This window comes from Nyctibius grandis, chromosome W (assembly GCF_013368605.1).
Source record: "Nyctibius grandis isolate bNycGra1 chromosome W, bNycGra1.pri, whole genome shotgun sequence".
NCBI lineage: Eukaryota > Metazoa > Chordata > Aves > Nyctibiiformes > Nyctibiidae > Nyctibius > Nyctibius grandis.
This window is the reverse complement of record NC_090694.1, coordinates 2,224,902-2,249,993: the sequence shown is the minus strand read 5'-3', so window position 1 is coordinate 2,249,993 and position 25,092 is coordinate 2,224,902. Positions and strand designations below refer to the sequence as shown.

Sequence of the window (25,092 nt, the reverse complement as noted above, 5' to 3'; positions counted from 1 at the left end):
ATGGGGGAAGTTGAGGACCTTGGCTATGAGAAAAATAAGATATAGGGAAGTTGAAAAATAAGATATAGGGAAGTTGAAAAATAAGGAAGAATGCTGCACCTGCAAGATATAACTTTTCAGCATAAGCCAATCAGAACTAATATAGAGGCGTGTGAACAAAGCATACTAACCAATCATAATAGAAATGACATGTACACAAAGCGTGTACAAAAATAGAATAGTATAAATGTACCCTCAATAGAATAGTATAAATGTACCCTCAGATATGCGAATAAACGAGATCTGCTTAACGATCATATTGGTCTGCGTGCATTTACTCTGTGCCCTCTCGCGAACACTGACACTAACCGTCTCCTCCTGGATCCTGGGAGGTTCACACAGCCCCCCGTCCCTAACTTCAGGCTCTGGGGGCCGAGTCTCCTGAGGACAACCGATCTTGACATTAAAGACCGAGGCAAAGAAGGCATTGAGCACCTCTGCCTTTTCCTCATCCCCTGACACTACACTACCCTCCTCATTCAGCAAGTGGTAGAGGCTCTCCTTGACCCTCCTTTTGCTGTTGATGTATTTGTAAAAGCTTTTTTTGTTGTCTTTGACTGTAGCAGCCAAATCGAGCTCTAATTGAGCTTTGGCCCTTCTAATCTTCTCCCTACACGACCTGGCCACGTCCCTATAGACCTCCCAAGTTACCCGACCCTTCTTCCAGAGCAAGTAGGCTCTCTTTTTTTCCTTAAGTTCTAGTCTAAGTTCCCTGTTTAACCAGGCCGGTCTTTTTCCCTGACGGCTTGCCTTCCTACAGACTGGGACAGCCTGCTCCTGAATATTTAGCAATTCCCTTTTGAAGCATGTCCAGCCTTCCTGGACTCCTTTGCCCTCCAGGACCGACTCCCAAGGGACTCGCTCCACCAGCCTCTTAAGCAGGCTAAAGTCAGCCCGCCAGAAATCTAAGGCAGAAGTTCTACTCTTGCCCCTCCTTACTTCCCCCACTATCGAAAACTCTAACATTTCGTGGTCGCTACTCCCAAGACGGCCACCGACCCTCACATCTCCCACTAGTCCTTCTCTGTTCACAAACAACAGGTCAAGCAGGGCCCCTCCTCTAGTGGGCTCATTTACCACTTGCATGAGGAAGTTGTCCTCCACACATTCTAGGAACCTCCTAGGAGCTGCAGCAGGAGGTTGTAAGAGGAGGAGGAGGAAGGAAAAGGAAGTAGAAGTGCAAGAAGTATTAGAAGCTTGAAGAATGTCTGACCCTTGAGGTAGGTTTCTTAAAAGTTTGGTAGAAAGAGAAATGTTGGAAAGGTTAAAACTTTGGTAAGATGCAAAGATGGCCTGGTAGCTGGGGAGGGGAAGTCTGGAGTTGATGCGTGTGTGAGGAGTTTTGAAAAACCAGTGGGATTTTGAAGAACTAGAGTGAAAAGGAGATTGGTTCTAGTTACTGGAAAAAATAGAAGAGGGAGATTTGAGAGAACCCTTGTTGTGGAGATAAGATAATGGAATGGGAGAGGATAGGCCTGTGCCCTGTGTTTTTGTGGAGTTAGGGACCTAGGAAAAAACTTGAGGAGGACCAGAAGTATGGAGTATGTGTTTTTTCAAGGGTGTGACTCCAGTGATGAGTAGCAGAAAGGTGGTGAGGGAAAGCTGGAGGAAAACAAAATATGATGAAGAACTCGTAAGGAACTCTTCAAGCAAAAAATTAGGATAAGCTAATATGTAAACTCTTATTATCTTATGCATGTGAGGCGTTAAAACACAAACTATAATCTGTTTGCCCTTATCCCGGCTGGATATTGGGCATGAGATGAATGGGAAGGTTGAAAGATGTGGTTATGAAATGAGAGGTGAGCGTACATGAGAAAAGAAATGCCCGGCTCTGGTGTGAGTTTGGACATTGATGTGTTTCCTGGTTATTTGAAGGAAGAAACATGTGAAGGTGTGTTGAAAGAAGAAGAGAGAAAGCTTTGGTCTGGCCTGTGCTGGTGTGTGCTTTAATGATTGAAGAGATCCTAACCTGCAGCTTGCCCCTTTAGTCTGGCATTGAATTGCAGGAGAAAAAGAAACGTTTGATGGACTTGAGAGTTGAACTTGAGCAGCGGTGTGGCAGACGACACGCTTTATTCGGCTGCAAATTCCTGGGTTTGACTGACAAAAGGGGTTTGAAAAAAGTCCTGATGTTTAAATCTTTAAGGAAATTACTATTATAAGACCAAGCACAGAACCGGTTTATGTAGAGGACTATCTAGCTGTGGTTATGATTAAAAACTAGCAGAACAAAAGGCTTATTTTGGACTAGCTGATGGTAAATAAAAAGGAAAGCCTGCCTCCAAAGCCTATTCCAAAATTACCACTAATAATGTTAATTGAGTTCCTGTGTGTCCAGATCTTGTAGCAATATTGAGTGACTGTAGCTAGTGTGTACGGCGGGCATCAGTACCCTCTATAAAAGCTCAGCTATTTATCCCCAAAATTGTCTGCCAGAATCCCGCTTGCTGCTGACGTGGTACATCTCTTGGCCTGTTAAGAAGCTCCTGGTGTAGCACACCCATATTTGTTCTGAGATACCTTTATGGTTGTAGTTACTGCTCTGATTCCATCAATTGTGCAAAAACCTGCTGCCTTTTGGTTAATGTGGGCAAATATATTTTGCATTTCAGACCTTTTTTTCCTCGATGTCCCTCTTCAACTTCTTGTTTGAGTTGGTTTGGCTGCTTGCCTGTCTGGCTCAGTCTTTGCCTTTTTTAATTGCCATAAATTGGTTGTTTGGTTTAACGGCAGAGTTGCCAATGAAACTGAATATTGTGACTAGGTAATTATTGTGACTAGATAATGATCTGTGGCTGCTTTTGAAAATAATATTCTCAGCTGCACCTCAATGTTTATTTTTCTGCAAATGTCTCAACATTTCCCTTACAGCAGGAAATTATTCAGTTTGGAAGCTTACTGTCCGTGACATTTTCGTTTCATTTTTTATTAATAAAATGTGTCCTATCATTATAACACAAATTACAAGAATGTTTTTGATGAGACTGGTAATACTAAGAAAGCTATCAAATCACAGTGCGAGCCCAGCCTTTCTGCTTAAGACACTTCAATTGCAAGACTCTATTATTTGCTGTTCTTCCTTTTTTTTGTAAAGATAATAATTCTGTTTAACTGATTAGCATGTCCTCCGCATTGTTAATTCTGGAGAGAGGGAGAGCGATCCCGCTCCCTTCTCACGCTCACCGCCCCGCAGCGCTCAGCTCTCCCGCCAGGCCCGGAGCTGCTGCCGGAGCCCCGCTGGGCCTGAGGAGCTGCCTCTCCCCTAGCGCCCCGCGGCTTTGGGCCTGCTAGGGACCCCGGGACTGGCGGGGTGTGTGTGTGTACACCATAAGGCTGGTTTTCCCTCACAGTTTCTCTCAGGGCCGCCCCGCCCCGCCGCCCTCCCCCGTCACGTGCCGGGGGCGCGCACACGGTGCACGATGGTGGCGGCGGGGCCCGGCGACGGCGGCAGGAGCAGCAGCGGGTAGAAAATGGCGGATTTCGAGGAGCTACGGGTGAGGAGGGAGAGAGGCGGCGGCGGGGGAGACGCGGGAAAAGATGTCGCCCGGCCGTTCCCGCGGCAGGGGGGGCCCTCGCCCACTCCTTTTCCTCACGGGGAGCCCCCCGCTGCGCCCCTCGGTGCTTGCCGGGAGGGGGGGGGGGCGGGCAGGCGGCGGTGAGTCGTCAGCGCCTCTCGCTGAGGCGGCAGCCCGTAACGATGGGCCGGAAATCACCGGGGCCCTGCAGCCGCCTGTGCATTCCCCGGGGAGGAAGCGGGGCCGCCCTGAAACGCGGTCGAGGGGCGGCGGGAGCCGGCGGCGCTGCTGGCTCTGCCTGAGGAAAACCCTCCCTGTCAGGAGGTGGCGGGGTGAGGGGGCTCGGGGAGCCCGCTTCCCATCTCCGCCGTGTGGGTTGTGGTGGGGTGTCGTGTCCCTGCGGCCACCCGACATCTTAAAAGCTATTTCGGCTCTTGCGTGCGGCCCGACCGGGCGAGAAGCCGGGCCCCGGCCCGGTGCCGGAGATTCGCATGGCGCCTGACGGGGCTCCGCGCCCTCGGGAGGGCCCGGTGCCGTGATGTCCTTGCTGCGAACTGAAGGGAGAATGCCGAATAATTACCGGATTTTTGAAAATACTAATAATTATTGGTTTGGTGTTTTTTTTTTTTTGTTTGTTTGAAAATTCATTAACTGCTTTCTAACCGGGAAAACTCTGCCTGTGAAGCGTGAAATCCAGTATTTCTTTTCAGGCCTGATTTATCTTCAGTCGAATGCCTTTTATATTGCACTTGTAGACTTTCTGCAACAGATTTTTTGGTGAGGGGGTGGCCCTTCATATTTTAAGGTGTGTTCACAAAGAGCTGACTACATCGTTTCTGTTTTTCATTACGTTTCTTGAACAATCTGTGAGCGTCTTTGTTCGGAAGGAGAATGTTGTCCTTCTGCAGCATCCACACCTGCAGAAGTGCTGCTGAGGGAATACTACATGCATACTGAACCCCACCCTGACCTAGGTTTTCCTGCAGAAGGAATAAAAGCCAGTTAAATAGGAACCACTGTGGGGTTAGGCTTTAGTGTAGAGAAAGGTCTGATGGCTGGAACTGACTGTAGTCTGACCAACAGTAGGAAACATGCTGCAATTGCCAGGGAATTTCCTACACTAAGGCTTCTTCCAGCACTAACACCACTTGGGTTGAAGTGGCTGTAGTGTAGCTAAGGAGCTTGGTTATAAAAAAATCTCATGGAAAGAACTGAGTTTCTTTATTTGAGGACAACAGTGCTCTACTTCAATCTTAGGTTTAAGAAGGGTTGGCTTATTTTTTTCCTTTTAAAAAAAAAAAAAAAAAAGAGGATGCATTTGGATGTGTCTGCTTGAATACCAGGCACTTCGGTTGCAGGTTCAAGTTTTCTTTCAGATGACCAATTCTTTTTGCTTTTGGCCAAAGAAGAGAGATGCTCCCCCAACCCCCAGTAGATTTAATGAATTGACCTTTAGGAGTGATCTTAAACTGCTGCTTTATAGATTAATGTACAGGATGTTTTTATGGCAGTATTGTTTGCTGCTCTGTTGTTGATTGCAATTTCCTGTGGTATGTGATCTCTACCTGCCTTATAAAAGGCCACTGGGGCAATTTGGAGAGTTGATTTTATTTTAGTAAATCGTTAAGGACTGACTAAAGGCAGGAGGTCAGAGGTCTCCCTTAAATCCTGGTTTTGAGGGAAAGATGCAGGAGCAGCATTTTTCTATTCTCAGGGCAAAGGATCATTTTAATTTTTGTTAGTAGCATCCCTGCATCCTCCAGATCTTCAGAGTAAAAGTTCTGTGGAGCTATGACCAAAGGGTTATGACTGAGAGGCTATAGTGAAAGAAAACAAAGAGACTCAAAGGAACCTGCTTTTATATCATGCCTTTTGGAAATCTTTGGCTTTGTTAAAAGATTCAGAAGGAGCTGTAACCACAGTCACTACTTCTCAAGATATTGGTGAAAATGTCTAGTATAAGGCTATTGTCCACCATTGTCCTTGGTGCTGTCTCTAGGCACATCAAGGATAGGGGGATCATTAGGGGCAGTCAACATGGCTTCACCAAGGGGAAGTCATGCTTAACCAACCTGATAGCCTTTTATGAGGACATAACCCGGTGGATAGATGATGGTAAAGCAGTGGATGTGGTCTATCTCGATTTCAGTAAAGCGTTTGACGCGGTCTCCCACAGCATCCTCGCAGCTAAACTGAGGAAGTGTGGTCTGGATGATCGGATAGTGAGGTGGATTGTGAACTGGCTGAAGGAAAGAAGCCAGAGAGTGGTGGTCAATGGGACAGAGTCTAGTTGGAGGCCTGTATCTAGTGGAGTCCCTCAAGGGTTGGTACTGGGACCAGTACTATTCAATATATTCATGAATGACTTGGATGAGGGAATAGAGTGCACTGTCAGCAAGTTCGCTGATGACACCAAACTGGGAGGAGTGGCTGACACACCAGAAGGCTGTGCTGCCATTCAGAGAGACCTAGACAGGCTGGAGAGTTGGGCGGGGAGAAATTTAATGAAATATAACAAGGGCAAGTGTAGAGTCCTGCATCTGGGCAAGAACAACCCCATGTATGAGAACAAGTTGGGGACAGACCTGTTGGAGAGCAGCATAGGGGAAAGGGACCTGGGGGTCCTAGTGGACAGCAGGATGACCATGAGCCAGCAGTGTGCCCTTGTGGCCAAGAAGGCCAATGGCATCCTGGGGTGTATTAGAAGGGGTGTGGTTAGCAGGTCAAGAGAGGTTCTCCTCCCCCTCTACTCTGCCCTGGTCCCTTCCAGTCCCTAACATTCTGTGATTCTGTGAAGGCTTATCCTTCCAGAACTTCAGATTAACCCTTAATTAATTAGTAGTTTATTGAATTTTAACCTGGAATATTAGGGAGTTGCTGAGAAGATGTGATGAGCACAACTGTATCTTCTTTGTATTTTGAGATGCAATTTCCAGACCTGCTGTTCACAGATGTGTTTTTAAACATGGTTTATACTTCTGTCAATAATCCTCACTCATGAGCAGCCATGAATGTCAAAGGGATTACACAGGCATAGACAGACATGGAACAGAAGTCAGCAGTCTGGTGTGGAGGCCAGAGATGGCATGTGAACACATTTTTGAACAGAATTGGCCCAGGAGTGGGCAACTATAGCTCCTTCTGAGAGCCATCTGTGAGAAAGCGATTCCAGCTCCCAATGAATTCTGAACTCTCCAAGATTTGGCTTGAAGCTATGGTTTGCATCCCAGCAAAATACTGCAGATGAGAGGATCGGTTATATATTATTACTTGGAGAAAGAAAGAACATCTCTTGGGTCCCCTAATTTTCTGCTGGCATCCCGACTCTAATTCGGAAACAAATAATACCGAATGCACACTATACTTGAAACACTGCAGATCCCTAGTTTTGAAGATAACAGCTTCAGTCTCATAGTTTGTATTTAATTGAGTTTTGAAGTAATGTGTTAGTTTCATCTTTATGGGGAAAAAAAAAAGCTCTTTATAAGCAAACGAATATGCCTGTGCCAAAACTAATTTGTGACACTAGTGATCAGTTTTATGGCCATTGTGGGAAAAAAACCTCAGTAAGAAGAGATGGAAGTGTGCTCATATGTCCTGTATGGAAGGGGAGATCACACAAAATTTCCTGGAAAATCAGCGTTTATAAATGCTGAAAGTAAGCCCCACGTTTAATTTTTGCTCTTGCACACCCAATACTGAAGTCATGCGATTCAAATGTGAAGAGCAATATAGTTCAGATACCATATTAAAATATAGAATTTGCAGTCTCATTCTTCTATGTATTGGATCTCTCGTTCATACCAGACTCGTCCTTCTGCTCCTCTTGCTTTATTTTTCCAGTCTGAATGGGCAGTGTTTGCCTGTTTACCAGTTGAAGCAGTGCTTAGTGCTAAATTGTTAGCTGAGAAGAAAACACCGAGAGCTATTTTCAAGTGTCCTCTTCAAGCTTGTTGTCAAACACTCTGTTATACTCTGTTTTATTTTAGCTGTGTTAATTACATTGTATTGTATATGCTGACCAGTTTGGGGGTTTGATGTAGAAATCAAATTCTGCATGTTGATCTGGGGTAAACTTAAAATGATGGACAGAACAGATATTGAGAAGCTTCTGTTGGTGATGTAGTGACCTTTAGGTTGCAGTTAACGCTGAGTATATTAAATAAGATAACTTCTGATAAAATACTATTAATAACCTCTGATAATATACTGTTATCTCGTATCTGTACGTAATTCCCCTGTTCTTCCTAGATGCATAGTCACTTTTTCAGACCAGTGAGGCTTATTGTGGTACCTTAAAAGCTTGTTATATCCAGAATAATTAACAATTAGTGATTGTGCAGAGATACAGTGATGGGGGAAAAGGAGGAGATAATGTAGTTTATGGTACTTAAAAAATGAGGCTGCAATGAAATGGGTCAAGCTTTGAGTGTTGATGTGAAATGAATGCAAGTATTTGATTTAGGATTTTCACTGTTACATTAAGTGCATGCAACTTTGAAGACTAATGCCTAATTTAGGAGCAAGGCGAGAGTTAGTCCAGAGAAAAATCCCCATAATACTGAGGACCTTGTGGTTGTGCTGTTTGTGCCAACTGTTGTGTTCTTCGGAGCTGTTCTTACTGTGCTGTACTACTTACACGGATTTAACTAGTGACATCTTCATTCTTTCCCAGGACTTGCAGTTTTTATCTATAGTTACATCAGTTTCCAGAATACGTTTGTATTTAGGGTCAGCGTAGAGGTCTTCAACCATCCCAAGACATGAGTTGCTCTTTCTTATCAGTATTACACTTTTCTAGCCCGCTGTAAATCAGCATTTATGCAAACTTATTGCAAAAGCTGTCACAAATGTGCTTCTCTGCTATGAGTGTCCAGAAAATGTCTTAGTCAGGAGTGAGGATTTGTGGGGTTGGTCCTTGGTGCATCCCTTCCCTATATAGCCTTCAGGCGCTTCAGAAAATGTCTGGAAGCCAGTGGGGCTGCAGCAGAGCTCTTAGGTAGAGACTGACTAGAACTTTTGTATTGCTTCTGTAGGTTCAAGTGCAGAGTTCCCTACTTGAGCAGTTGCTAGAAGTTGCAGTCGTTGGTGCTTATTGTAGACATATATCAAGAATTTAACAGGCATTCTTGGTTACCTTTCGTTCATATATGTAAGTCCAATGACTGTTAAAATTGTGGGTAGTTTTGGCAGGGGGAGTGTGGAGAATCACGTACCTCTTGTTTGAGAGAGATGTTTGATCCCTTACTTTGCTCTGAAATACACCAGCCTGTAATTTGAGTGGTGTGTCAGCATTTCCTGGACTCCTTAACACCATCATCCCTGTGAAATGAATGCCATTCCAGATGCACCTACAGCTTAATGCTTTAGAACAATATTTCTGCTTATGAATCATGATTGCTATGCTTTAATGATAAGAAACAAAAAAACCCTGTGAAACTTCTTGTGACCTTCAAGTATGAATTTTGGGGGGGAAAAATGTTTCTGGAATATAAAAGTACTTGAATTATCCAGTCTGATTTCTTTCCTTAAAGTTCTGTCAAACTACTCTTTGTGTTCATGAAGAAACATTAAAAATAAAATGGCTCTCGTCTTCTGTGTTAAAAAAGCTTTTTTTTTATTGGGCTGTGCATCTGTAAAGAACTTCTCTTAAGAGGAAATTGATGGCATTTACATGACACAACTTGAATGTCTAATCTTAATTCAGTGATGTGAAAAGCATGTTAATAGCTAGGCTGCAGTCTTCTGCAATATTGCTGGAACCTCATAAGAAAATAACTTGGTAGAGTTTGTTGGAAATAATCTGTTTTACACCATGATTATAAATGCTCCTAAGCATATGTTATGCCTCCATAAAACCTTGTTGATTATAACGAGTGTCCACTTTGATATATGTGTAAATGGAGTAATAAGCTAAAATGTGTAGATCAGACTAGCTGCATCTTCATGCACGTGGTTGTTGTTGCCTTAAAGGGAATGTAGAATAAGCTTTAGGGGGAAAATGTTGTTGCAAAAGCCATTGTTTAATTACTTCCAGTAAAACTCACTTCTGCAAGACTTCTTTCAGAAGCATATGGAAGATTTTTGTGTTTTGATGAACAAAACTATGTATTTTTTTCTACTCCTAAGTATTTTTAGTGGAGGTGTCAATTTAAAATCTTGCTGACTATGATATTGAAGCCAGCCTGTGTCTTCTAATAAAATGAAATCCATCTTGTAACAAAATGCTAGTTTGTGGAATTTCAACATAAAATGTTAGCTGTTTCGAGGCGTGATAGACTTGCAGGAATGCATAGAAGGCAGCGGGAAGGGTAATAGATGGTATTTTGCAATACATGCTGTTTCCTTAATCTCAGCGTAAAGGATTATTTTATTCATTTGCATTCTGATTATGGAATCCAGAATCATGCTTACTGCCTATATTTGAAATAAAGGAGCTGACATTGCTGTCAAGCTTATGCAGCTATCTATGGAAGCATGCAGCATGAAGTTCTTGGTAAAGTCTTGAATATCAGTATTATCTTTTAGAATTAACACAATTTCTCTTTTATGTGGCATGACTATAAAGCTGTTATGATACTTCAAGCTATTTTTTATGAATACTGAAACACTTTATGTTCTTCATCGTGTTTGACTGTGAGACTAAGGAAAAGCAGCAGGGGAATGCCAGGTGGAAACTAACCTCAGCTGCTTGCAAACTGGATGGAATTCTGTCTCTGTCTTCTTGTCTTGTATTGTTTTGCTCATGAGAGGAGTTGCTGGGATGAAATTAAGGTGTCATTTGCTGTTGGTCTGTTCTTCAGAAGTTAGGGTAAGGTGCTCAACACCTCATGTGACACTGTTTTCACTGGCAGTTGCATCTGTGGTGTGTTTATAGACGGGGTGTTGGGGGAATACCAGTTTGAAGACTGCTGGGTTAGCTTCCTGATAGCTACTTGATAGAAGCATCACCACACCCAGATTGGCTGCCTGGAAATGTTGAACTTCAGTATCTGAAATAGGATACCCTTGTACCCTCAACAATGAGGAAAGGGTGTGCCTGATCAGAGTAGAATCAGAGAATCGTTTTGGTTGGAAAGGACCTTTAAGATCGAGTCCAACGGTTAACCCAGCACTGCCAAGTCCACCACTCAACCACTTCCCTAAGCACCACATCTGCTCGTCTTTTAAATCCCTCCAGGGATGGGGACTCTACCACTTCCTTGGGCAGCCTGTTCCAATGCTTGACAACCCTTTTGGTGAAGAAATTGTTCCTGATATCCAATCTAAACCTCCCCTGGCACAACTTGAGGCCATTTCCTCTCGTCCTATCACTTGTTACCTGGGAGAAGAGACCGACCCCCACCTCACTACACCCTCCTTTCAGGTAGTTGTAGACAGCAATAAGGTCTCCCCTCAGCCTCCTTTTCTCCAGGCTAAACAACCCCAGTTTCCTCAGCCGCTCCTCATCAGACTTGTTCTCTAGACCCTTCACCAGCTTCATTGTCCTTCTCTGGACTCTCTCCAGCACCTCAATGTCTTTCTTGTAGTGAGGGGCCCAAAACTGCACACAGGATTCAAGGTGCAGCCTCACCAGTGCCGAGTACAGGGGGACAATCCCTGCCCTAGTCCTGCTGGCCACACTATTGCTGCTACAAGCCAGGATACTGGTGGCTACCTTGGCTACCTGGGCACGCTGCTGGCTCATATTCATCCGGCCATCGACCAACACCCCCAGGTCCTTTTCCACCAGGCAGCTTTCCAGCCACTCTTCCCCCAGCCTGTAGCGGTGCATGGGGTTGCTGTGCCCCAAGTGCAGGACCTGACACTTGGCCTTGTTGAACCTCATACAGTTGGCCTTGGCCCATCGATCCATCCTGTCCAGATCCATCTGCAGAGCCTTTCTACCCTCCAGCAGATCAACGCTCCTGCCCAACTTGGTGTCGTCTGCAAACTTACTGAGGGTGCACTCGATGCCCTTGTCTACCATAGTATTTTAGATGGTTGTTTTGATAGGCACGAATAGTGTGGCCCTTGAAAAGGCAGATCCTGGCCGCTTGCTTCTGCTGTTTTGTAACGGCAGAAGTTGACTTTTCATCTGGCTCAATTCCTTGATCTGTCTTACTGCAAAAACAATTCTTTCAACATTAAGGAGAGACTAGGGAGCAAGTGGCGTGCTTTTTTTGCTTTTTTTTTTTTTTTTTTTTTTTTGTGTGGCTGACTGCATGGTTGGTAGAATAGTTGTGTTAAAACTTCAGCTGAGATCAGATCTGTGTTGGAATACATGGGTGTAAACTCTGTAACTGCATAGAGGGGATTAGGGAAGGTAACCCAAAACGTTGCATGTTGAGTTGTATCCCTTCTGAAATCAATGCCCAAAACTTTAGATATTATATATTGGACTACTATTTAAAAGTCAATAATGCACTTTTGAACTGTTTTTAAAAATATCTTTTATGATCCCAGATGTCTACTACTTCATATCTTCTGTTAGGTCCTTCATCTGCCAGTCCTTAAGTCTGGAGTTGGTATGGTACAGCAGTACAGATTAAAGTCAGATGTCCTTTCATCTTCAAAACTTAACCTACATGTTACAGTGGAAGAGTCCCACAGAAATAGGAAGGAAATTGCTTGGAAGAGTGATGGACAATTTTATACATTTGAAAAGAGAGCTGGCTCACAAAAATGTGAGATGATGCACCTATGCCAAGTTACTAGTTTGTAGTGAGAAAGAGAGAAGATCGCTTCCTCTTGCATAGTGGGCTTTTTTATTTTTTTTTTCGATGAGAGTCTTTCTGTTTATGAACTTCATAGTTCAATCCTTAGTCTTCCAAAACTAACTCTGATAATCAAGTAAATAATAGTATTTATTTTTAAGAGATCTTCTAATGTCCCATGATACCAGAACATGATACAGAAAGGACAGGAAGTTTTCTGTCATGTTCTGGGAGAATCAATTACGTTGGTTAAACAGTTTGTTGGTATGATATAATGTAGTCTTTTAAACAGTGTCCACCTTGCTGTGCCTTCCTTTCAAGAGTGAAACCTGATGTGCCTGTCTGTTCATGCATGCATTTAACATGCTGCCCAAAACAAAGGATGTTTCAGAATAAACTATGCAGAAATTAAAGTTATTTTATTTCTTAAAATGTGTTGGAAGACAGGTGATAATCCTGATTCATCGGATTTTTTTTTTTTTTGTGTTCTTGTTTCATGAAGTGAGACAGATATTTTCTGTTAGAGCTTATGCTTCTGCCTGTGAATTTAAGATAGAACTGCATGGGTTGCATTAAGGTTTTGTTGTTGCTATTGTTTGAGCGTGGAAACAATTTGAAGTCTTTGAAATTGGTTGTGTTAATTATTTCAACCTTCATCCTGGACACTTTGTTTCTTCATTTTGAACTAACTAGACTCTTGTGTCGGGTAAGGGTATGGGTAGTACCTAAGATACCAACTGTGAAACTAAAATGATGGAAGTTCAGATGCTTTACCATGCTCCTCAAAAAGACCTACTTGGGGTACTGTTGGTTCACCTGTGCTTCCCTCTCTTTTCTTTCTAGAATATGGTATCAAGTTTTCGTGTTTCTGAACTACAAGTGTTGCTGGGGTTTGCTGGACGTAATAAAAGTGGGCGGAAACATGACCTCCTGATGAGGGCACTGCACTTACTGAAGAGCGGCTGCAGCCCAGCAGTTCAGATAAAAATCCGAGAACTCTATAGGTGTCGGTACCCAAGGACGATTGAAGGACTTTCGGACTTATTGGCTATAAAACCTGCTGTTTTCAATTTGGACAGTAGTTCCTCTCCTGTCGAGTCTGACCTGGCTGTTGCTGGCATTCACCCACTCCCTTCTACTTCGGTCACGCCTCAGTCTCCTTCCTCACCTGTCAGTTCTGTGCTCCTCCAAGACACTAAGCCCCACTTTGAGATGCAGCAGCCATCCCCTTCAATTCCACCCGTTCATCCCGACGTTCAACTCAAAAGCCTACCTTTTTACGATGTGCTTGATGTTCTCATAAAACCTACAAGTCTAGGTAAGTGTTTAATAGCTCTGCAGGTTGCTTATGACAGTATGAAGTCCGGACTTAAATTGATTTTTTGTGACTGGGTAAAAGTGGAAAGTCCCTTCCCTTCTTATAGAATGGTTTGGGGTGGAAGGGACCTTTAAAGGCCATCTAATCCAACCCCCCTGCCATGAGCAGGGACATCTTCAACTAGATCGGGTTGCTCGGAGCCCCGTCCAACCTGACCTGGAATGTTTCCAGGGATGGGGCATCTACCACCTCTCTGGGCAACTCGTGCCAGTGTTTCACCACCCTCAGCATAAAAAACTTCTTCCTTCTATCTAGTCTAAATCTCTTCTCTTAGTTTAAAACCATCACCCCTTGTCCTATTGCTACAGGCCCTGGTAAAAAAAAAAAAAAATCTCTCTCCACCTTTCTTATAAGCTCCCTGGAAATACTGAAAGGCCACAATAAGGTCTCCCTGGAGCCTTCTCTTCTCCAGGCAAACAACCCCAACTCTCTCAGCCTGTCCTCATAGGACAGATGTTCTTATTTCTACCCTTGCCCTCTCTTCACCACCTGTCCCCAAAAGTGCCAAGCCTCACTGCAGAAAATGGTATTCTCTTCTGTAAATATTATATGATTGAAGGTCTTTTGTCTTTTGAATATTAAATATAGAGTAGAATAGTTCAGTTGGAAGGTACCCACAATGATTAACTGCCTGACCATTTCAGGGCTGACCAAAAGTTAGAGTAATAGTTAAGGGCATTGTCCAAATGCCTCTTAAACACTGACAGGCTTGGGGCATCAGCCATCTCTGTAGGAAGCCTGTTCCAGTGTTTGACCACCCTCTCGGTAAAGAAATGTTTTCTAATATCTAGTCTGAACCTCTCCTCAAGTTACTTTCGGCCGAAAGATTTGGACCTGAAGTCTTCACCTGGTACAAAAACATTTGTTGGGGCCAACAGGAAAAGTGTTTGGGGGTCAGTAATTAATAAATTGCAACAACATAAAGAGAACAGGTTCACTGGTTTGTTATTTTGCATTTATCTCGCTGCAACAGTTCTGCAGGTTCTGGCATCTGGCACTGAAATAGCATCTTTGTGCAACAAATGTTCAGTGTTGTACTCAGATTAGTGAAGGTTTCTTAGCCTACCAGTTGTTGCCATACTCTGCATTAAAACGTAGCAGTGATATGCTACCTTAAAACGTAGAGTGGACCTTTGTCTTCCAAATAACCTGAAATCTCAGTTAAACTTCCTCAAATGCCTCACTCTTGAACATATTTAATTATTTGGAAATACGTTGTTTTCTGTTTTGAAATTCAACCTGTCTTACCTTACATGATAGAAAATGTTCCCTAACTATTTAGTAATATTGTTTAGAAACACTTCAGCACTTTGCAAGCTGTTTGCATTCTCTTAAACCTTTTAGTTTCTTAACTGATAATAGAGCCTTTTAGGATGTGACTTGTACCTCAGTGAGTTATATACTGATCATTGGTCATCCTTGAGTACCTAAAGCAGCAAACATTAGTAATGAGTGTTATTTACAATGCCTGTTGTCACTTTTGTGTGTCATGACACCCTGTTAGGGAAGAGTTTAATATCGAACCTGTGTGTTGGTATGATAACTGCTGTGGTGATGGACAGCTGTGTAGCTCATGCTGCCGTTACCTTTACAGAGATAATCTTTCAGTGCCATGATGTCCTGGCGAACTCCTGCTTATGTTCCCTGTGTGTAGTAGCTGAATATCTTAACTAGCTTCCTGAATTATTCTGTATTATGGGACAACTGTTGGCTCATAACCAGACTGGTTGCCAGCCACATAGTCACTCTGTCCCATATAATGTAGTGTGTGCTCTCCATTATATTTCTGCTATGCAGTTACTTTTTGTTTCCTGATCAATGATATCTAGAGGTGGCGATGATATGCTAGAAATTTCCCTAACAGCTGTTTTCCTCAACTTTGGAAATGATCCTTTTTTTTTTTTTTTTTTTTTTCTGAAAGGAGAACAACTCCTTAGGGGTGTCACCATTACAGTTAATGCAAATTCCTCTTTCCTTTGAAGACTGTAGGTGTTTTGTTGCACATTACTCAGTTTTCATAGGAGTGAGGATTATCTAGTCCTGTAACGTTTGGATCCTCTTAGGATATGGGTGAAGGGGACAAGATTAATTTAACCGAGTACTTGCTTGCCTTCAAACTCTTTCTAGAGCATGGTATCTGAAGGTGGCAGCAGCCAGAGCTACACTTCTGATCTGTGTGAGGAGGAGTGGGGAAATGAGATGTGAGGAATGGCTTGATATGCAAATAATGGGCCCTTCTGATGTTAGAAGGATATGAATGCTTCGCCAGGGGAGGTTCAGGTTGGACATCAGGAAGAATTTCTTTACAGAAAGGGTTATTAGACATTGGAATGGGCTGCCTAGGGAGGTGGTGGAGTCACCATCTCTGGATGTGTTTAAGAAAAGACTGGACATGGCACTTAGTGCCATGGTCTAGTTGACAGGGTGGTGTCAGGGCAACGGTTGGACTCGATGATCCCAGAGGTCTCTTCCAACATGGTTGATCCTGTGATTCTGTGAATGTTGGCTGAAAATCACTCAACATGGATTCATGAGCAAATTTGGAAATGAGACTTCCTTTATTTAATATTTTTAGATTGATATGGATAGCTTATAGTCCCAGTTAGTAGACATGGGTGGTTGGGATATGGAGCAAACAATTTTTATGTTCTTGAGAATTAAGGATTCAGAAACCAAATAGACAGGTAGCTCAGAGAGCTAGGAGTATAGTTCGCTTCACTGCGACTCTTTAAAAGGGATGAGTATAGGAATTTTGCACTAATATGAGAACACAAGAGCAGGTGTAGGTGTGGGGTTTAGTTTTAACCCACACTCAATTCAGCAACAAAATATTTCCATCGTTTTTTACATGTGCTCAAGTATTATTTTTAACATATAAAATGCTGTCTATGATGTGTGCGCACATATGTGCACAATGTAGCTGTTTTGAATTGTTTGAGGAACTTGGTGTGTGTGTTTCTTCTACCTGGGTTCTATTTCGTGCTTGTGTCCTTTTTGTGTGTGTTTTCTGGGCATAGAGATCATATTCTCTGAATGTCATGGTGTACAAGACAGTCTAGCTCTTCCAAATTTGCCTGGTTTAGTTGTGCAGTTTTTGCATTTGTCCTCCTTGCTGCTTCCTTTAAACTGTTGGACAAATCCAATCTACCCTTATTTCAGGTCAAGACTTCTAATTTCTCAAGTCAAAAGAAAGTAGAAAAGTAACGTGTACATACTATGAACACTTAATACTAAAATATTACTGCTTCCCATCACTGACAGACAAGTAGGATTCTGATATGAAAGTTGTATTCATTTATTTTTTTTTTTTTTCCAAATGCTACTGAGGAGCAATTCCCAGACATGAAGTCTAGCTGGCTTCTCTGGCATTAGGGGTTGTGCTTCCTCCCTTCCTCCCCAAAGGCTTAGTTACCTTTAGCTGTTTCTGAATTGAGTAATTTTCCAGCTGTCCATTAATAACTTTTGGTGCATGTTCTCTTCTCGTAGTACATTAAAATAGCTGTAAACATCTTCTCTGGGGTACTCTTTCATCAGGTATCCAGTGTTATATTTTGTTATGTGTTTTTTGAACCTTTCTCACTTGGGAGAAAGGATTATAACGTGGCTTGCCAAGCTGCTTTAGTGCTGAAGTGTAACGTGATATTAAGCCATCTGAATATAGTTGAATGAGTGATTTGTTCCATTGCTTTCCTGTTGACAGTTACGTGCAGTTCAACCAGAATTTGATCATATTAAAGTGACTTGTTAACTTAAACTCAACTGCAGATCCTGTTTTAATCAGTGACTTTAATCACCATGGTTAAAACTCTTTTGTGTCTCTTTTTTTTTTTCTAGTACAGAGCAGTATTCAGAGGTTCCAAGAGAAGTTTTTTATCTTTGCTTTAACACCTCAGCAGGTCAGAGAAATCTGTATTTCCAGGTAAGAAGTAGAGAGTGTGGCATAGTATAGGTAAACTTTTGCAAAATTTCAGGAGAAAGTGTGGGGTTTTTGGTTCGTTTTATGCATTGCATAAGCTCACAGATGCAGAGTGATAATACTCACCCAAGTTAGGCTGAGTTTGTCTGTTCTGTTTTCTTCAGGAACTGCTGTGCACAGAATTTGTGTGCAGTTGGGGTAAATCTTACACTGCTAAAGAGTTAACAATTACTCAGTTCCAAATAATTGTGACTACTTAGAGAGGTGATAAGCTTTTCTTCCCTGCATGTTTCCTGGCTGCAGGAATGGAAGGCTGTTTTTATCTTTTGTTCCAGGGTTCATGTTGTTGCAAGACCTATGGCATAAGCCAAGAGAATTCATAGGGCTTTTTCCTTGCTGGCAACTTCATACTTTGTTGTTACTATAAACTCTTGACAGAGGATGCTGATCCTAAAGTCCTGCTTAACTTGCAGTAGCTAAACAGAGGTGTCGTTCATAAGACTTGTTCATAGCTCAATAAAAGAAAAATAAGAGTAAAGGTGAGTGATATTGGGGCAGGTGTGCCAGTTCTTTCTGCGTATGACTGGAATATGAGATCTGCTGTTTAAACGGGTACTTTTATTTTTCTTTCTCTTTGTCACAGGGACTTCTTGCCAGGGGGCAGGAGAGATTACACGGTCCAAGTTCAGCTAAGGTACATTTTTTTCATAGTGTTCTCTTACAACTTCTTAATTGGCTAATGTAATCTTAGTCTAGATGTTTGTGGGGACATATGTGGTGCCACCTGAAAATGATGCTTTCTCTTTTTGGGGATATAGGTTATGCCTAGCAGAGACAAGTTGCCCTCAAGAAGATAATTACCCTAATAGTTTGTGTATTAAAGTAAATGGGAAGCTGTTTCCGTTGCCGGTAAGCTTGTTTGTATGTATTTGTGGCTTCTTTGTGACTTGTGGGGGGTGTGTGTTTTTTCTGTAATGTTAGCTTGCTAAAACAATTAAGCTGTTTAGTAACTAGAGAAATTTGAGTGATAACAATAATGTTAAGCATACGTTTTGTACGTTTGCTGTGTGAGATAGCCGTTACTACCATTAAGCATGTTAGAGCCACTGCATGGATTAATTGTGTTTTAGCCACCTATAGCAAACCTCATCTGTTGCAGTTAACACAACAAAATACATCAAAAACAAACCAGTGTCTACATGGGTAAGTCCTCTTCAAAGGTATTCAAACTGAGTTTATTTGACTTGATTGGTGGTAGCCCTTGCTGTTTGGGCTATCTGTATTTGTGATTGGCTTGAGTTCCTTCTTGTTATGAGGGAATGGTATCGCCTTCTTGCGTACAAGTTTGTACGCCGCTCTGCATCTGTCTGGTTAGAGCAGAATTTGTTGCAGGGATGAAGAGCAGACACATTTTAGGGTCCCTAGCATTTGCTGATACTGGAACAGAACAGTGTTGGTAGTCATCACTGTACTGGTGTCTGATGTTGCAAAAGTTAGTATGTAGGCAGGGTCATCTCAAGGCTTGAATATATACAAAAAGGGAAAAGCACTCCTTATTCTTGGAAAAAATCTCTGGAATGGGTATCTCTGTACAATAGAATAGAGAGAAACTCCTACGCAACCCATTCTGAAATAGTTCTGGAAGCTATAGAAGATGAAAAAAGTAGTAGTACAGAGGTGGTGTTCAGCAGAGGGTTTAGAAAAATGCTGTGTGGAGAGAAGAGGTGTGAAACCTCTTTTTCAGGATGTTTGTAACCTTGGTACGTCAGATGTGTTGTCCTGTACCCTGCCTCCTGCCATATGCAACCATGACTTCTTTTTTTTGCCTCTACTAAGCTTAAATGAGACTCTCTACCTTCTCTTCCCCTTACTTCTTCAAACGTTGCATCACTATTCTTCTGTCTTCAGTGTGTAAGAGGATTTCTTTCATGTGTTTTCTGGTCAGTATTTTCTGCAAATGCCAGTTATGCTCTCTGTGATAAACTTGAGGATTTTCTCCTTTCTTCTACAGATTGTCTTCCTTTCTTTAAGCAACTCACCAAAAAAGAATTGGGGCTGATGTTATCCTGTGGACATCAATGTCTGCTGGTTCTCAGTCTTGCTAATACAGTTTACACTCTGCTATGCTGTGTTATGCTATCCATTTTGTGTGTAATGTATGTCACAGTTGTAGCAAAAATTGTTTGTAATCTTGGATTATTGCTTTGCTTTAGATTGAAATCCTGTAGGTTCTTCCTGCTCATCACAAGATGATTCTTTAATCTGTTCAGCAGAAACTTTAGGTGAGAAAGTGAATAAATTACTATTGTCTTGGCAACTTCCTTTCTTTTCCTCCTTCAGTATGAGCTGAATCACAGAATCACAGAATGTTAGGGATTGGAAGGGACCTCGAAAGATCGTCTAGTCCAATCCCCCTGCCGGAGCAGGATTACCTAGATCATATCACACAGGAACGCGTCCAGGCGGGTTTTGAATGTCTCCAGAGAAGGAGACTCCACAACCTCTCTGGGCAGCCTGTTCCAGTGTTCAGTCACCCTCACCATAAAGAAGTTTTTCCTCATATTTATGTGGAACCTCCTGTGTTCCAGCTTGCACCCGTTGCCCCTTGTCCTGTCAAGGGATGTCACTGAGAAGAGCCTGGCTCCATCCTCATGACACTTGCCCTTTACATATTTATAAACATTAATGAGGTCACCCCTCAGTCTCCTCTTCTCTAAGCTAAAGAGACCCAGCTCCCTCAGCCTCTCCTCCTAAGGGAGATGTTCCACTCCCTTAATCATCTTTGTGGCTCTGTGCTGGACTCTCTCTAGCAGTTCCCTGTCCTTCTTGAACTGAGGGGCCCAGAACTGGACACAATACTCCAGATGTGGCCTCACCAGGGCAGAGTAGAGGGGGAGGAGAACCTCTCTTGACCTGCTAACCACACCCCTTCTAATACACCCCAGGATGCCATTGGCCTTCTTGGCCACAAGGGCACACTGCTGGCTCATGGTCATCCTGCTGTCCACTAGGGCCCCCAGGTCCCTTTCCCCTACGCTGCTCTCCAACAGGTCTGCCCCCAACTTGTACTCATACATGGGGTTGTTCTTGCCCAGATGCAGGACTCTACACTTGCCCTTGTTATATTTCATTAAATTTCTCCCCGCCCAACTCTCCAGCCTGTCTAGGTCTCTCTGAATGGCAGCACAGCCTTCCGGTGCGTCAGCCACTCCTCCCAGTTTGGTGTCATCAGCGAACTTGCTGACAGTGCACTCTATTCCCTCATCCAAGTCATTCATGAATATATTGAATAGTACTGGTCCCAGTACCAACCCTTGAGGGACTCCACTAGATACAGGCCTCCAACTAGACTCTGTCCCATTGACCACCACTCTCTGGCTTCTTTCCTTCAGCCAGTTCACAATCCACCTCACTATCCGATCATCCAGACCACACTTCCTCAGTTTAGCTGCGAGGATGCTGTGGGAGACCGTGTCAAACGCTTTATTGAAATCAAGCTAGACCACATCCACAGCTTTACCATCATCTATCCACGGGGTTACATCCTCATAAAAGGCTATCAAGTTGGTTAAGCATGACTTCCCCTTGGTGAAGCCATGCTGAGTGCCCCTAATGATCCCCCTGTCCTTGATGTGCCTAGAGACAGCACCAAGGGCAAGTTGTTCTATCACCTTTCTGGGGATGGAGGTGAGGCTGACCGGTCTATAGTTACCCGGGTTCTCATTCTTGCCCTTTTTGAAGACTGGAGTGACATTCGCTTTCCTCCAGTCCTCAGGCACCTCTCCCGTTGCCCACGACTTAGCAAAGATGATGGAGAGTGGTCTAGCAATGACTTTCACCAGCTCCCTCAGCACCCGCGGGTGCATCCCATCAGGGCCCATGGATTTATGGATGTCCAGATTGCTTAATTGGTCCCTGACCCAGCCCTCATCTACCAAGACAGATTCCTCCTCTATCCTGACTTCCTCTGGGGCCTCAGGGGTCCGGGGCTCCTCAGGACAGCCTCCAGCAGTATAGACAGAGGCAAAGAAGGCATTCAGTAACTCCGCCTTCTTTTTATCCTCTGTCTCCAGGGCCCCCACCTCATTCACCAGTGGGCCTACATTGCCTCTAGTGTTGGCTTTACCTGCAATGTATTTGAAGAAGCCCTTTCTGTTGTCCTTGACCTCTCTTGCAAGGTTTAATTCCAAGGAGGCCTTAGCTTTCCTAGTTGCCTCCCTACATCCTCTGACAACAGACTTCTATTCCTCCCAAGTGGCCAGCCCCTCCTTCCATGATCTGTACACCCTCTTCTTCCACTTGAGTTTGCCCAGCAGTTCCCTGTTTAACCATGCAGGTCTCCTGGTACCCTTCCTTGACTTCCTACCTGTTGGGATGCTCTGATCTTGAGCTCGGAAGAAGCAGTCCTTGAATGCTAACCAACTATCTTGGGCCCCCTTACCTTCTAGTACCCTGTCCCATGGGATTTCCCCTAGCAATTGCTTGAAAAGGCCAAAGTTGGCCCTCCTGAAGTCCAGGGTTGTGCTTCTGCTAGCTATTCTGTTCCTGCCACATGAGATCCTGAACTCCACCATCTCATGGTCACTACAACCAAGGCTGCCCTCAACCTTCACCGCTTCAACCAGACCCTCCTTGTTAGTAAGGATAAGATCCAGCAACGCTCCTCTCCTAGTTGGCTCATCCACCATTTGCATCAGAAAGTTGTCATCAATGCACTGGAGGAACCTCCTGGACTGAGGATGGCTGGCTGAGTAGGCCTCCCAGCAAATATCAGGGTAGTTGAAATCCCCCATGACAACCAGGCCCTGTAATTGAGAGACTGCTCTCAGCTGCCTGTAGAAGGCCTCATCACCCTCCTCATCCTGATCTGGTGGCCTGTAATAGACACCCACAACAGTATCACCCCTGCCAGCCTGCCCCTTAATTCATACCCACAAACTCTCAACTTGCTCCTGATCCACCCCTGGACAGAACTCGATACATTCTAGCTGCTCACTCACATAAAGAGCAACTCCACCACCTCTCCTTAGTGGCCTGTCTTTCCTGAACAGGACATAGCCATCCATGACCACATTCCAGTCATGCGAGTTGTCCCACCAAGTCTCTGTAATTGCCACTAGATCATAGCCCCCCGACCGAACACGGATTTCCAACTCCTCTTGTTTATTCCCCATGCTGCGTGCATTGGTGTACAGGCATTTCAGGGAACGAGCTGAGCACACCGATTTCACCCCAGGGGGATGGGAGGCCTCCTGGTCTACCTCAACACTCAAGCGTTGCCCCAGTAGTGCAAGCCCAGCTACAACCCCATCCCCCTTCGAATCTAGTTTAAAGCTCTCCGAATGAGCCCTGCTAATTCCTGTCCCAGAACCCTTTTGCCCCTACCACATAAGCCTTTCTCATGTATTACTGTCAGGTCTGGTGTCTTATAAAACCAGCCACTATCAAAGAACCCAAAGCCCTGCCTGTAGCACCAGTCTCGTAGCCAGGCATTTATAGAGAGAATCCTACTATTCCATCCCATGTCATCACCCAAAAATGGAAGGAGGAGAAAACAACTTGCACCCCAGACTCTTTCACCAACCGTCCTAAGGCCTTGAAGTCTTTCTTCATCCCCCTCAGACTACGGGATGCAGCTTCCTCCCCACCTGTCTGGAAGATCAGTAGCGGGTAGTAGTCTGTGGCCTGCACCAGGTTGGGGAGTTTCCTGGTGATATCCCTGATTTGGGCTCCAGGTAGACTGCAGACCTCCCTGTGATGGGGGTCAGCTCTGCATATTGGGCCCTCAGTTCCCTTTAGGAAGGAGTCTCCAACAACTAAAACTCTTCTCTTCTTCCTTGTGGATGACAAATATAGCCTCAGTCTGAGAGCTCCTGTTGATTTGGTCACTGTCTGCATCCTTCTGGTGGTTCCTTTCTTTTGCAGGAAATGTAAGATAACTTCTTTGCCTTCAAGACCACTCTTGTCCAACTCAGTAGTGTTGGTGTTAGGGAATTCATCGGTGATGCCAGCCTCTATTGCCAACTTGTACAATTCTTAAGTGGCTACTGTTCTGTCTTTTCCTGGTATAGCAGTTCATGCCTCTGCAGAGGTCTGTAAATTATTCTTGGTCATCTCCTTGTCTGTAGTTGTTACCAGAAACTTCAAAGAGATGCTGCCCATGTGCCAGTACTACTTCAGGTTGTGCCAACTCATGTTAACATGGTGTTTTCTTGTATTCCTACAACTATCTGTGCTCTCCTCTTACAGCGTTGTTTCTGACTTAAAAGGAGTAAGTGTAGAGCCTTGCATGCTGATGTCTTGGCAAGTAACAAGGATTTTATACATAATGCACTACAGCAGGTTATTCTCCTGTTGACTTCTCTTGTAGGCAAGAGAAAACATGAAAGTCCAAAAAGGTAATTTGCTTTTCTTCTCGGGGGACCTCCATAGACCACTGCAGGTCTCTTTCAAAGGACAAAATCAAATACGTCAGGGCAGGCTGGAAATAGCCACATAGAAGAGCAGTCCCACTTTCTGTTGATAGATTTTTCTGCCTCTGTAGCAGTTTCTACTTGCTTTGACTAATATGGTTCTGGCAAGAAGCATGGAAGACTTAAAGACCCAGATAATGTTGGAATTTACTGGCTACTAGAATTGGTAGCCTAACTAAACAGCGCTAGAACGTGGTGGTTGTGATAGGCAAGACTTTACCTAAGTCCTGGAAGGCTTGGAAGGGAAGGTTTTAAAGTGTTCTAAGAGTATAAGATTGAATCTGATCTCAAGGTCACTGCTCTGTGGAAGAAAACATCAGAAGCTTGACTGAAATGAAGCACGTGAGCTGCAGAATGTCTTTGAAAAAGAAAATGAAGTTGGGAAATATAAGAGAACTTGCATCCTTGCTCTCTTGAAAGCAAGGCAGCTTTGTTTTAGATTGGAGACCAGCAGGATTATTATGGCTGGTACAGTATGTGTGGAAATACTCTCCTAAATATTGCAGGGATGGTGTGTTCGTCCCCATAAGCTCATTATAAAGTCACCATAGTAGAGAAAGGCCTACTACAGCAAAGCAGCTGGGATGTAAACTCTGTAGATGGCTGCAGCTGTTATGTCTGATTAAAGAAATGGCAAATCATTCATTCTTTTAAATGTGAAATTGTCAGCAGTCCCTGTACATCTGGTGCCTCTATGTTCTGCGATAAAGCGCACATGGTAAGGTTCCTGATAGCTACTGGGCCACTCATCATCTGGGGTGAGAACCATTTTAGAGAGAGTTCTTCAGCAACTGCTGTCTGCTGCTCTGCCCAGCAGACCTGCCTGTAGAAGCTCCGACACCCTATTCTGTCACTGCAAGCAAGAGTCTTGTCTGAAATGAATAAAGGGCAGTGGTGAGGCTCAGCCGGGGCTTGGTTGTAAGGTGAAATGTATGGACTAGTAATAGAGCTGCTTTGGAAACCGAGGAAATTATGTGACAGCTATCGAGCCTTCCTTGGATTAAAGGCAGTGGTTATCCTGTGGTGTATTTGGCTAGTGAGTGGAAGAGGCTGTTTATTTCTGGTTTTTATT

The 25,092-nt window shown here is 43.7% G+C and overlaps 1 protein-coding gene across 4 annotated transcripts in view; it reads left to right on the top strand.

The window, feature by feature from the left end:
• Nucleotides 1-3,445: 3,445 nt before the first annotated feature.
• Nucleotides 3,446-25,092, top strand: part of LOC137675800 (E3 SUMO-protein ligase PIAS2-like) — a 38,671-nt gene continuing 17,024 nt past the window's right edge. For all 4 annotated transcript variants that reach the window (XR_011050008.1, XM_068422024.1, XM_068422023.1 and 1 more), the window contains exons 1-5: nt 3,446-3,536; nt 13,097-13,571; nt 17,466-17,550; nt 18,191-18,241; nt 18,366-18,456. Coding sequence is in view for 3 of the 4 variants with exons in the window: in XM_068422024.1 (XP_068278125.1) it covers nt 3,513-3,536; nt 13,097-13,571; nt 17,466-17,550; nt 18,191-18,241; nt 18,366-18,456 (726 nt within the window). In the remaining variant the exon portion in view is untranslated. The remainder of the gene's footprint in view (nt 3,537-13,096; nt 13,572-17,465; nt 17,551-18,190; nt 18,242-18,365; nt 18,457-25,092) is intronic.